Source organism: Camelina sativa, chromosome 7 (assembly GCF_030686135.1).
Source record: "Camelina sativa cultivar CO46 ecotype springtype chromosome 7, ASM3068613v1".
Lineage (NCBI taxonomy): Eukaryota > Viridiplantae > Streptophyta > Magnoliopsida > Brassicales > Brassicaceae > Camelina > Camelina sativa.
In genome coordinates this window covers 2,369,204-2,381,213 of record NC_141886.1, presented here as the reverse complement: position 1 = coordinate 2,381,213, position 12,010 = coordinate 2,369,204, and the positions used below count along the sequence as shown (strand labels likewise).

At 38.5% G+C, this 12,010-nt stretch overlaps 2 protein-coding genes and 1 pseudogene across 8 annotated transcripts; 1 reads left to right on the top strand and 2 right to left on the bottom strand.

The window, feature by feature from the left end:
- The first annotated feature begins 2,170 nt into the window (after positions 1-2,170).
- LOC104699984 (uncharacterized protein At3g49140) lies at positions 2,171-6,085 on the top strand. 4 transcript variants are annotated; one of them, XM_010415416.3, is made up of 12 exons: positions 2,171-2,578; positions 3,125-3,254; positions 3,390-3,606; positions 3,724-3,826; positions 3,912-3,976; positions 4,099-4,215; positions 4,321-4,419; positions 4,616-4,769; positions 4,873-4,979; positions 5,191-5,340; positions 5,475-5,570; positions 5,686-6,085. In XM_010415416.3, the coding sequence occupies exons 1-12, from the start codon at positions 2,542-2,544 to the stop codon at positions 5,794-5,796; spliced, it is 1,386 nt and encodes a 461-aa protein (XP_010413718.1). In that variant the 5' UTR covers positions 2,171-2,541; the 3' UTR covers positions 5,797-6,085. The 4 variants fall into 4 exon arrangements, 1 of the variants encoding a protein (XP_010413718.1); XR_015561802.1 differs by having other exon boundaries at positions 2,178-2,578; positions 5,411-5,570; XR_015561803.1 differs by having other exon boundaries at positions 2,178-2,578; positions 4,321-4,520.
- LOC104699985 (uncharacterized) lies at positions 5,968-8,542 on the bottom strand. Of its 3 annotated transcripts, none has more exons than XR_015561805.1 (11): positions 8,100-8,542; positions 7,912-8,006; positions 7,711-7,768; positions 7,371-7,565; positions 7,200-7,276; positions 7,038-7,126; positions 6,896-6,947; positions 6,762-6,778; positions 6,592-6,678; positions 6,428-6,489; positions 5,968-6,300 (listed from the first exon to the last, which is right to left on the bottom strand). XR_015561805.1 is itself a non-coding variant. In XM_010415417.3 (11 exons), the coding sequence occupies exons 1-11, from the start codon at positions 8,224-8,226 to the stop codon at positions 6,201-6,203; spliced, it is 1,011 nt and encodes a 336-aa protein (XP_010413719.1). In that variant the 5' UTR covers positions 8,227-8,542; the 3' UTR covers positions 5,968-6,200. The 3 variants fall into 3 exon arrangements, 2 of the variants coding, with proteins under 2 accessions (XP_010413719.1, XP_087314230.1); XM_010415417.3 differs by having other exon boundaries at positions 6,762-6,830; XM_087458104.1 differs by lacking the exon at positions 5,968-6,300 and having other exon boundaries at positions 6,410-6,489.
- Positions 8,543-8,676: 134 nt separating this feature from the next.
- On the bottom strand, positions 8,677-11,964 carry LOC104699981 (uncharacterized; annotated as a pseudogene). Its single transcript, XR_015561811.1, has 13 exons — positions 11,768-11,964; positions 11,594-11,688; positions 10,745-10,918; positions 10,546-10,640; positions 10,316-10,373; positions 10,041-10,235; positions 9,847-9,923; positions 9,687-9,769; positions 9,559-9,610; positions 9,401-9,469; positions 9,221-9,307; positions 9,070-9,111; positions 8,677-8,963 (listed from the first exon to the last, which is right to left on the bottom strand). The product of XR_015561811.1 is annotated as an uncharacterized LOC104699981 (transcript).
- Positions 11,965-12,010: the final 46 nt, after the last annotated feature.

Here is a 12,010-nt window from a genome sequence, read left to right as displayed (position 1 = left end):
AGAGCAAAACGATCAGTGATCGATAAACTAACACAAAGAGAAAGCAGGGTCCGCCCAAGAAACTACTAGGGGACAAATTCCATCCAGTTTTAAAGCCTAACGACGTATCTTCTACCTAGGCGTCATCGACCTTAGCGTAAAAATATCTATTCAACCAAGTATGAGTTTTCGATGGCGTGTGATCCATCAACTTATACCTAGGGATTGCGCTAGCATACCAAATGCCATTAAACCCTTTCTTCCTGGTAAAGCGCATCATATTCTCGACGAAGCAAGCCATCAATTTAACCTCGCACTGGTCGGCGAGATATTTGAGACCGACCATATTTCGAATCGTATGGACGGTGAGCTGAGTAATCGCTTTTGACCGCGCCAACAATAGTCCATCAAGAAGGCCGGGATCGGAAAGCGAAGACCCCCCTTCGTGAAATAAGGCTCGTACAAGCTAATATACCCATCCAGGCACTTAAACACTCGATCGTCGCATGTTGGACATACAATAGAAACATGCCGAGGAGGCTTACAAAAATCAGTCATGGCGAAAAGCGACTCGACATCACAGAGCGTCGAACCAGAGTCAAAATGAGCATCAGGATGATCAACCCCTTCGCCGACCTCGATCTCATCTCCGGATGAGGCATTAGCAGACCTCGCATCATCACGAGAATGAGGAGAATCGAAGCGGCTTACTCGATCAGGAGTAGAACCAACCGTTTCTGGCTCAACGGGTGTGTCAGAAGAAGAGGGGGACCCATGACTAGCTCTAAATTCGGGAGACCAGCTCATTTTTCGGCACCTTTTGGACTGCCTCGCAAGCCTAGATGACTCCGTCGATGCCTCGGAATCAGACGTACCGAAAGCGTGATTTGACGATCTGGCCCCAGAGGAACTAGAAGTCGAACGCTCCCTCATGTAATCCTCACATGAGTTCGACATTATAATCGAGACCGACAGTTACAACAACAATCCAACCAAACGCTACTAATATGACAAGCTAAAAATTACAAGAAAAGCAACTAGCTAAAGGCATAAAGGGTTACCTCGAATTTTGCGGCTGGAGATGAAGTGAGAAAAACGCTCCAGAGACCCTCCTTTAAAAGGGGAGGAAAGAGAAACCCTAGGTGCCACGATTGGGCGCAAAACGGCCCGATTCCCAAGTCGCGACGCTTCGATCCGACTTTCTCCAAAAAAAACGCGAGACCCCATAATGATATTTCGTAAATGGGCCAGGCCGAAAATTTCCAAACAAAAGCTCATTGGCTCAAATCAAGATCGACCACAATGAACTAGGGGGGGGGGGACAATTGTTGGATATGGGTTTCACTCTGCCTTAACAGGCCTCCAACCTAGCCCATTCCCGAATAGTCAACCTAACCCTCAGAATCGTTGACTGACCAGAACATCCTTATCGGGCCGACAGAGTTTCTAGAAGGCCCAATAAAAACGGAGAGCCCATTAAACGACAGCCTGCATAGAGGCGATCACCGACTTTGCCCTAAAGCGGTACTATATCGATCTTGAGGTATGAGGGTGAGACGTCCCATCAGCTATAAATACCGAGGAACAGGCATGGAGAATGCATCAAGTAACCTGGAGCAGGAGTCTAGAAACAATCCGATTCTTGCACTAAGTTAAATAGTCGATTTGAGCATACATTATTCTATAATTAGCCGGTCGGCTTAAAGCTGGATATCTTGTAAACACAGTGATCTTTGACTATCTCAGTAAAAGTCCTCTGTTTCGCCCTCTTTAAATCATAATCCCAATCTATTCTTTCAACATTTCCCACGAATGTATAAGTCCTCGGAAGAATTTTCATGATTGTAGATGGTGGTAGTTGTCAACGTCTTCAACGTCTTCAAAAGTTGGTACCGCTATCACCAACGAAATCTAGTTGAACCATTCATATTCATTCGTCTAGGTTTACTAAACCAGAGAATACCAAACAAAACCAGCTAAACCGTACTAAACTGATGTGACATACACACACAACAGAGGTCACAATTGGTCGTATGTGAGTTTTATCATGAGCATTAAATAAAAGAATCAAAAGAATATCCATCCATCAATCATTTTTATTCATTACAAATTTTTTTATTCTTTATTTTTTGAGATAGAAAAAAAGATAACGAAATATGAGATTTCCATATAAAAAGAACATAAGAAAAATACCAACCACAACAACCTTTCCCATGATCTGACCCAAATAGATTAAAAAGAAAAATAGAAAAATCATCAAAATTGCCATTACGACAAAAAAGGAAACAAAACAAAATAAAAAAAAATAAATATGATATTTTAAAAAAGGCTGAAAGTTTTCTGAAGTCTCTGGCAAAAATTTTAATATTAGAAGAGAGAGAGAGAGATGCGACAGACAGTAAACATAAGAAAAGACGACCAAACAAAAACGTGATCAGCGACGACGGCCACGAAGACGGCGGATATTACGGCGTACGACGAGTATTACGATTGACAGACATTTCACGGCGGCTGAGATTTCAGCTTCTCCGATCCCGTCCTCTGTTTTGTGTGTATAAAATCATGGTGATCGCGGCGGCTGCTTCTTCTTTCTCTCTCGGTACGTACTTCACCAATTTTTGAGATCTCTCTCTCTTCCTTCTTGTTTCCTCTTGTGTTGTTCATTGACTAATCTGAAGTTGGTTGTAGAAGATACAGTGCATGCCTGAGAGACACGAATTAAATTAACCCTTCTTCTCATTAAAGGCTAAAAAGCATTCCTTTTGGCTGATTGATGCAAAACTCGTTTCTTTTTTCTTTTTTTTGAGCTCGATCGTGAATTCGTTTTCTGGGGTTTATCTCAAATTGTTTTCTTCAAATCTTTTTATTATTTCCCTCAATCCTTCACTTTTTTTGGCGTTTAGCCTTCTCTGCTTTGAATTTAACAAGAAGAAGACCTGGGATTTTTTTTTTTTTTTTTTTTTTTGACTAATTTTTTTGTTGTTGGGGGAATTAGATGTTAATCTCATTAATTAGAGATCTTTAAATCTGATCATTTAACACTTCAAAGTTCTCTTCTTTTTGAAATTTCCATCTTTTTTTTTTGTTTCTGTAAATTTGGTGGAGGCATTGAATTTGAACATTCTTTGTGTGTCTTCTTCATTAGGAGGTCCATCTCATTGCCATCAACCTTGCGCGGATGAGTTCTCTTCCTCCATGCCTTACAAAAGAAACGGCAGCACCGCAAGAAGTCGTGTTTTTGATAGATGTTCCTCTGCTAATCTCTCTGTTTTAAGGTATTCTTAGTTATAAAAACATGTAACACGTATATGTATGTCTGTCTATTGATTATCTGATTTTTCTCTTCCTGATTTGTTATAAAAATCTTTATCATCTTCCTGATTGTTGTTAATGTGTTTTCTCCTATTCAGTTCCAGATGTAAGATTCCTTTTTTTGGACCAGCATTTCATGTTTCATCCGGTGGCCATGACCTTGGCCTCACAAAAGTTTCTGTTGCTGCTGATTATTCTGATTCGGTTCCTGATTCATCTTTCTACGGCTATCATCCTTTAGAAGACTTGAAGCCGTCCAAAAGAGTGCAGGAGACAAAACTCTCTCCTGCTGAAGTAGCAAGGACTACTGTCGAGGTTTGTAGCTGGGAAACACTAGAAAACATGATCTTGAGTGTCATATGAAATAGAACATTGTGGTGTTTTGCTATTTTGAGTTTGCATGAAGAACACCGTTTCCTTGTTTACTTGTAGGCTAACAGCAGTGCGGTACTGGTTTTTCCTGGAGCTATTCACTGTGAACCACACGATCATACTTCATGGTCCGACTTTAAGTATGTTATTGATGAGTATGGAGGTTAGTCTCATCTCAAATTTATGATAAATTTGATATCTATCGCTCACTTTCTTTCTTACCAGCTTCTTTGTTTGTTCCTATTTAGATATCTTTTTCGAAATTCCTGATGATGAGAACATCTTAGAAGATCCTGGAGCTAGTAATCCAGTGGTAAGCGTGTCTTTGATCAACTAGAATGTCTCGTATATGTACATAATTGATAACATTTATTAGTTTGGTACAAGCACAACGTCCAACACCTATTAATTGGAGTTGTCATCACATACTTGTAGAAAGCCTTTTTTGGAATGGATGTCCCACGATACGAAAACACACGGATCCATGAGGAATATAACATTTCGGACATTGGTAATCTTGACCAAATTATTTTTGATGACCATTATTTCGAGGTAGGTTGAAGCTATTTGCACTCTCTTAGTTTTCTTGCAAAACATGTAAAGTCTCTTGTCTTATTAACAACTGTCTTTTCTGATCTACTTTTAAATTTTGAGTAGATTATGGATTCTGAAGCTAGAGATATTCCGGTCGATTGGGGAATGCCTGATACCTCCAACGCGGTTCATCCTATTTACTTTGCCAAACACCTGTCCAAGGTTATATATCTATACAATCTGCAATTGCATGATGAAAAAACCTTTAAAAATGACATATTTAAACTTGGATCGTTGCAACAGTTACCGAACCGAACCCTCTGGTATTGCAGATAAGCATTATATTTGATACATACTGGTCTTGCATTGCATTGACTATGTCGTTGAGTTGGTATCTCTTGTCTTTGCAATCATGCAGGCAATTAGCATGGACTATGACCGGAAAATGGACTATCCGTCTAATGGTGTATCCATACTCGGATGCCTTAGGCCCGCTTTCCTTGACGAGGAATCCGATATAAGAAGATTATTTACTTCGGAAGATAGAGATAACTATAGCTGGGAGGTTCAAGGTCCTTTCACATTTTCTTGACCTCAAAAAGCTGTTGTTGATTTTGTGCTTGTGAATAGTTCTGTTTGACATCTTGAATTTCTCTCCCTATGGATAATCTTCAGGTGATAACCCAAGCAGTAGTTTAAGACGTGACGATAGCGATATGAGTTCAAGTCTATATAGATTAGAGATTGTGGGAATAGAGATTCTCTCCCTCTATGGAGCAGAGGTATGTTTTTGCCTCGGTCTGTTCTCTTTCCCAGTTTCCCTTGAATAATTTTCAGGTCATTTGGATGAAGGCAAAGGCTTTTCAAAATATGGCAAGCATATAATATATTAGCTGCTTTGCGAGCACGTTACATACGACCTGTCATTGTTTCATATTTTTTCCCACGGCCTCACACTGTGCGTTGATGTCTAGATTCTTTGACTATTTTCAGTCTTATATAAGTTTGCAAGATTTTCAAGATGCCGAACCAGATATCTTAGTGCACTCTACTTCTGCAATCATAGAGCGCTTCAACAACAGGGGAATTAACTCCAGCATTGCCCTGAAAGCTCTCTGCAAAAAGAAGGGTCTTCATGCAGAGGTATTGTATCCAAGTCTCTGAATATAATCTGCAATACGACTAATCTCTAATACCTATCCCGCTGTTACAGTTCCGGATTACTTAGCTACCACATTTTGTAACCCAGTCTGCTACTTTGCGGTTATCTCATGTAGGAAGCTAACCTGATCAGTGTAGATAGTCTTGGTATGGACGTGAGAGTTTTCGCAGGTGCACAAGTCCAAACTCACCGTTTCCCTTTCAAAACCAGGGTGAGAGAACTTTCAGACTAAAACATCAAACAAAGATACACCTTTTTGCAACAAGAAAACATAAGGACATGGATATGCTAATACTTCTCTCATCATTGTTTGTGAATTGTGACAGGCTACAACAGAAATGGCAGCAGAGAAGAAGATCCACCAGCTACTATTCCCTCGTTCACGAAGAAGGAAACTGAATTCTCATGACGAGAGTTTGAATGATGCATATCGTTAAAACCCCGTTACTGATTAAAGTCACGAAACCAAGAAACAAGTAAACAGAGAAGGAGTTCTTTGCTTTGACGTTTGTGTACATAACGATGAGCTTTCAAATCACCGTACTAGATCTGTGTGGAGATGTAGCCTCTTACGTTGTAGTAGTGAGTAAAATAAATTAAACCAAGAATAAAGAGAAGTTGATACAATTGAAGTAACTTCTAGAATACGTCCAATGTTGTTCTCACGAGGTAAATCTTCATTTCATTTTTACAATTAAGATCAAATAAATCCCTTTTTTCTCTTTATTGTACCAATTGTTACAGATAAATTTTTAACTTTTCTCTACTAGTAAGTTCCTTTGTTTTTTCTGGAAGCAATAATCTAATTCACAGTCGATGACATTGAGAAAACCCTCTGTGGCTAGGATCCCGGATCACCATCCTCGTCGATCAACTTTTTCCGCTCAGCCTCCTCGTCAACCGCTTCTCCACTTTTGTGTTCCTCAAGATCTTTATCCTTACTGAGAAAGATTGAAAATAGGAAAAATGGTGAAGAATAAGTCCATTGATGATTTGATTTTTGTACTTGATGAAGCCATGTGTGCAGAACAGATATTGTACTTGAAGAAAGATTAGAAAAGACTATACATTGAGTATATGATCAGTCCTATAGCTGTAGTAGCAAATGCCAAGAAGTATAGCCAGTCCACCTAACATTAACATACATACAATACATGACCATGGATCTCATCAGCTGGTTTCTACAGACAGAAAACGTAAAAATTTCCTGATATTATAAAGTGAGCTATAACCTTCTCATGGTATGCGAAAATGCGTATCAAAACTGACCACATGTCTGCCGTGAGCAACGAGAGGTTGAACATTGTTGAACCATTAGTCTGAAAAGTCACATTGCAAAAAATGTTACAGTCTCAAAGAGTGATGGAGGTTTTGATCATATGGTTTCAACGTTGTCTCATACCTTGAGTAAGACCGGGACTAATGAGTAGAATAGAAACGCTGTGAGTGAAAATCTAAGGAAAGGAAAAACCTGAAACGGCAAAGAAAATTGGTTTGCAAAAATTGGAAGGCTAAGGGATATAGCAAGAAACTTACAGCTCCAGTTGACCAGTGAATCGCTGTGAGCTCACTACGTTCAAATATGCTTCTATGGACAAGTCAAGGAATAACCACAGCTGAATTATGAATTATGAGTCTAAGAAACATAATAGTCTTAGTCTTGTGGTCTTAAGGATACATCTGAATGGCACTAATAATGGCACCAAAAAATCCCAAAAAGGTCATCAACTCAATTGTGTCTCCTCCATTTTTCTTCACAACGAACTCCTATAACCAAGGAACAATAAATTTACATTTTTGCGCGATATAACAACATCTTCTTGTCTGCGGACTTGCTTACCTCACTGGCATTACTGACAGCATATAAGGTTGCCCCAGCTATAACAAGAAAATCTCCTTTGATAGGATTACGTCCTCCTGAAAATACCATCATTAAAATGCTATAATCGATTTTATCAGTGAACCTGCAGTTACAAAAAACTGACTCAAGAATCAGTTTCAAAACCATTACCAGCTCGATCCCCTGCATGAACATCAGAGAAGACTACCATAACAACACCAACAATACAGATAACCACACCACTGATCTTCATCAATCTGTATTTTGTTTTCAGGAAAACCCAAGTCAAGACCAAAACGCAAGGGATCGCCCAGCAGTCCAGTAGCATGACACTTGTCAATGATGTGTACTGATAAGCCTTCACCACTGTAAAAGCAAAGCAATGGATTTTTTATTTCATAGTTTCATAGTCATACTCACACAAAGCAAAAAAACTACAAAGTACTTGTCAGGGTTAAAAAAAGCCACAAAAACTTGACATAAGAAGATCTTTATCAGCTAGAACACTCACCAAGAAAATTCGCCTCCACATCAACTATAGCAAGGAGGAAATAGTAATACCATTTCACCTGCAATTTCGATCGCATAGAATATGTTAGCAATACTTGCTAGTTAGACTATATATAGACACTTTTGTTTGGCACACATTGCTTTTGGAACTCAACACAGAGTTAGAGGCCAATGTTTTCAAGAAGAGAATTACAATACTGACCTTAATTTCGGGTCTTCGATACAGCATAATACCTCCATATATGATTGCCAGTAACACATAATTTAGGAATGTTTGCGATGTTGGAACATTGATCCCTATTCACAAATTTTCAGACAGATCACGAAAGCTGCTGGGTGTAATGGTAATAGATCCTCAAATCATAAGCTTAAAAATGAAGAATCTTGAACCTTTCCTGGCAAGCTCAGAAGATGTAAAACCATTAGAAGTAGAAAGAAGCGAGAGGAGCTGTCCCAAACCAAGACCAATCAAAGTCTTCTTGGTCCTAATCTCCTTGAAATTGGCACCCACCACCATTTTCTCTCTCTTCTTTTAACTCTACTTGTAAGAAGCAGAGGTTTCTCCGGTTTGAAGTTACGGTGAATGAAAATAATAGATAACTATACAATGGATCAGAGCGGAGAGCATAGGGAGGAGACTTTAACTACATTCAATGATGAGTACTGTGTCTCCTTTGTGAGCTGTTGCCTTATTTTATCCTCAGTTTAATTGGAATAGGTCTTGCCTTCTTGGGATTGAGATAGTCATTTATAAAATGTTAGGTGATATATAGTATTTATATCTTTGTAAGTCAAATTCTGAGAAACAAACACCATTTGAAATATATATATATTTTTTTTTGAATCAAATGTTAAATTATATTCAAAGAAAAAATATACTGTTTTACAACTGGTGCAACTGTTGTAGATTCCAACACCATTTGAAATATCATATTACAATTAGTACTCAAACTATATCTGCATCAAATATTTAAAGCCATATTTTGCTTTGCAATTACCAAATCTTGGGAGAGAAATATACAAACTTGTCAAAGTTTCTTCCCGGGAAAAATAATATTAAATCTCACAGCCAATGACATAGATACTTAAAACCCTGAGGGCTTTGATTAGCTAGGTACAGTCTACAGAGTTAGGTTTCAGGTGGAAGCAACTATAAGGCTGCTGCGAAGTAACTCACCATCCTCCTCATCGAGAAACTTTCTCTGCTCACTTACCACTTCCCCACTTTTTTGTTCCTCTTCATCTTTCTCCTTCCTGAAAATATCAACAATGGGTGAAGAATACTGCAGCTCTCCATGTATTGTATACCACGGGTGCAGAACCGATATTGTACTTGAAGAAAGACTAAATAAGACTGTACATTGAGTATATGATCAATCCAATAGCTGTAGAGCCAATCAACCTGACGTTTAACATACATACATAACCATTTTGATCTCATCAGCTGGTTTCTACAGACAGAAAATGTAAAAGAGTTTTTTTTCTGTTCGATTCAAAAAAAATGAGCAGACCTTCTCGTGGTAACCAAAAGTGCGGATCAAAACAGCCCACATGTCTGATGTGAGCAACGAGAGGTTGTAAATTGTTGCACCATTGGTCTGAGATGATCATGTTCAAAAGATGGTTATATTCAGAGACACTGTCATGGAAATGAGAGTGTTTGATCATATGGTTTCAGTTTTGTCTCATACCTGAATTAAGACTGCGACTAATGAATAAAGGAGAAATAACGCAAGTGCGACTCCAAGGTAAAGTAAAATCTGGAACCACAAAAATTACAAAAATGATTTTAAGAAAAGAAGTCCTTTGTTCCTGTGGATATCGCAAGTGTGGCAGCATGCATGCTTACCGGCTCAGTTGACCAGTGAATCTCTTTGAGCACACCACGTTCCAATATGCCTCTATGGCCAAGTCAAGGAATATTCATATAGGTTTAAGATACATAAAGAAGTATTGGTCTTGTTGTTTGAAGGATACATCTGTACGGCAGCAACAATTGTGCCAAAAATTCCAAAAATGGCCAATACCTCAATCATGTCTGTATTCTTCACAAGGAACTCCTACAAAAGAGAAACAAGGAGACTAGAATTCAAGTACACTAAAAACAGGTACTTTTTTGAAAGTGAGACTTTGTTACCTCGCTGACATCACAGGCAGCAGACAAGGTTGTTCCGGCTAAAACAAGAAGATCTCCTTTAACAGGATTACTTCCACCTAAAAGCCACCATATACATATGCTTGAATCAAGTTTCTTGGGCCAATATGTGAGTTTTTTCACTTGCAGGCTTGAAGCCATGGTAAATGAAAAAAGGGAAAGAGAACTAAACATACCATCTCGATCCCCTGCATGGACGTCTGAGAAGACTACCATGACAACACCAACAAAACAGATAACCACACCACTGATCTTCATCAGTCTGTATTTTGTTTTTAGGAAAACCCAAGTCAAGACCAAAACGCAAGGGATCGCCCAGCAGTCCAGTAGCATGATGCTCGTCATTGATGTGTACTGATAAGCCTTCACCACTGTAACGAAGTTACATTCTCATGAAAACGCAGGATCAGAGACAAAAGAAGAGTTTTTTTTTTTTTTTTTTTTTTCTCACCGAGAAAGCTTGCCTCCACATCAACGAAAGCAAGGAGTAAATAGTTATACCACTTCACCTACAACAATTTGGACATTGACGATGTTAGCAACACTTTTCTAGTTAGAGAACATTATAAGTTTTGGCACTCAATATCAAAACCTCGAAAGATCACTAATTCACCCAAGAGGAAGAAGCAACAGTATAATCTAAAGTTTCCAAGAAGAGAAGATCATCAATACATTACTGACTTTAATTGCGGGTCTTCGATACAGCATGATACCTCCATAGACGATTACAAGTGAAAGATAACCCATGAACGACTGTGTTGTTGGAGCATTTATCCCTATATATAAAAGTTTTCAAATTTGTGTAAGCCTCTATATATGTATATATATGAAATATTGAAATGTATTAAAGAGAAGATGGGTTTCAAAACAAAGGTGCAACCTTTTCTGGTGACCTCAGACGCTGCAAACGCAAAAAATGTAGAGAGAAGCGAGATGATCTGTCCTAATCCAAGTCCAATCAGAGTCTTGTTCGTCTTCATCTCATTGAAACTGAAACACGCCATTACTGTTTTCTTCCTTCAATCCCACAATTATCCCGTGAAACCAAACTTAACTGCAGAGAAGAGAGAAAAGTCATAGGGAGTCTTTAATGAGTTTTGTCGTCGTAATAAATCATTGTCTTTAATGGATTTGTCGGCAACTACATGACGTTTGTATATAACGGTGAGCTTTCAAGTGACCATTATAGAGTTCTGTGGAGAGATGCACCGTTTGTAGAATAACCAGTGTATGTGACCACAATAGAACATCTTACATTCGAGTAGTAAGTTAAGAACAACTAAAGCAAGGAGGAGATCCAATATCTTATTTTTGATACATTTGAACAACTAAAGCAAGGTATGTGTATGTATGTAACCATATGACCACAATAGAACATCTTACATTCTAGTAGTAAGTTAAGAACAACTAAAGCAAGGAGGAAAGCCTAGAAGTTGATACATTTGAAGGAACTCCTATATCTTATTTTTGTGTTTACAATTAAATTTTGAACAACTAAAGCAAGGAGGAGATCCCATAATTATACCACTTGGCCTACTAATTTATTTGGCAATAGCAACACTCGTTACTCGTTGGTTAGAAGAATACTAACGAGACCTTCAATGCTCATTCTCACTACAGTTTATGTTTCCCTTATAAACTAGACCAAAAACTCACACAAGACAGTAAGACACTCCAATGATCACTGATTACCCAAGACAAGAGAGTGAAAGAAAACTTCAGTACTGACTTGAACTGTGGATCTTCGATAGAGCATAATACCTCCATAGACGATAGCCAGTAACACATAACCCAGAAAAGACTGTGATGTTGGAGCATTAACCCCTATAAAAGGTTTCAAATTTGTGTAAGCCAATCAATGTTTAAAAAATTAAAAAAAAGGGGTTGGAAAAAAGGGTAAAACCTTTTCTGGAGAACTCAGACGCAGTAAAGCTGATAGAAGTAGAGAGAAGCGAGAGGATCTGTCCCAAACCAAATCCAATTAGAGTATTCTTCGTCTTGATCCCATTGAAATAGGAACCCATCACCATTTTCTCTCTTCTTTTAGACTCTCCTTGTTAGAAGAAGCAGAGATTCTCCGGTGTGAAATTACGGTGATTACTATACAATGGATAAGAGAGAAGAGTACTGTGTCTCAATGGAAACA

Coding starts and splice junctions, on each gene's coding strand:
- LOC104699984 (XM_010415416.3), top strand. CDS start 2,542: ATGGTGATCGCGGCGGCTGCTTCTTCTTTCTCTCTCG. Junction 3,607..3,723: donor TAGCAAGGACTACTGTCGAG/GTTTGTAGCTGG, acceptor GTTTACTTGTAG/GCTAACAGCAGTGCGGTACT. Junction 3,827..3,911: donor TGTTATTGATGAGTATGGAG/GTTAGTCTCATC, acceptor GTTCCTATTTAG/ATATCTTTTTCGAAATTCCT.
- LOC104699985 (XM_010415417.3), bottom strand. CDS start 8,226: ATGGTGGTGGGTGCCAATTTCAAGGAGATTAGGACCAAGAAGACTTTG. Junction 7,277..7,370: donor TCATGCAGGGGATCGAGCTG/GTAATGGTTTTG, acceptor TGGTATTTTCAG/GAGGACGTAATCCTATCAAA. Junction 6,490..6,591: donor TTTTCGCATACCATGAGAAG/GTTATAGCTCAC, acceptor TGTTAATGTTAG/GTGGACTGGCTATACTTCTT.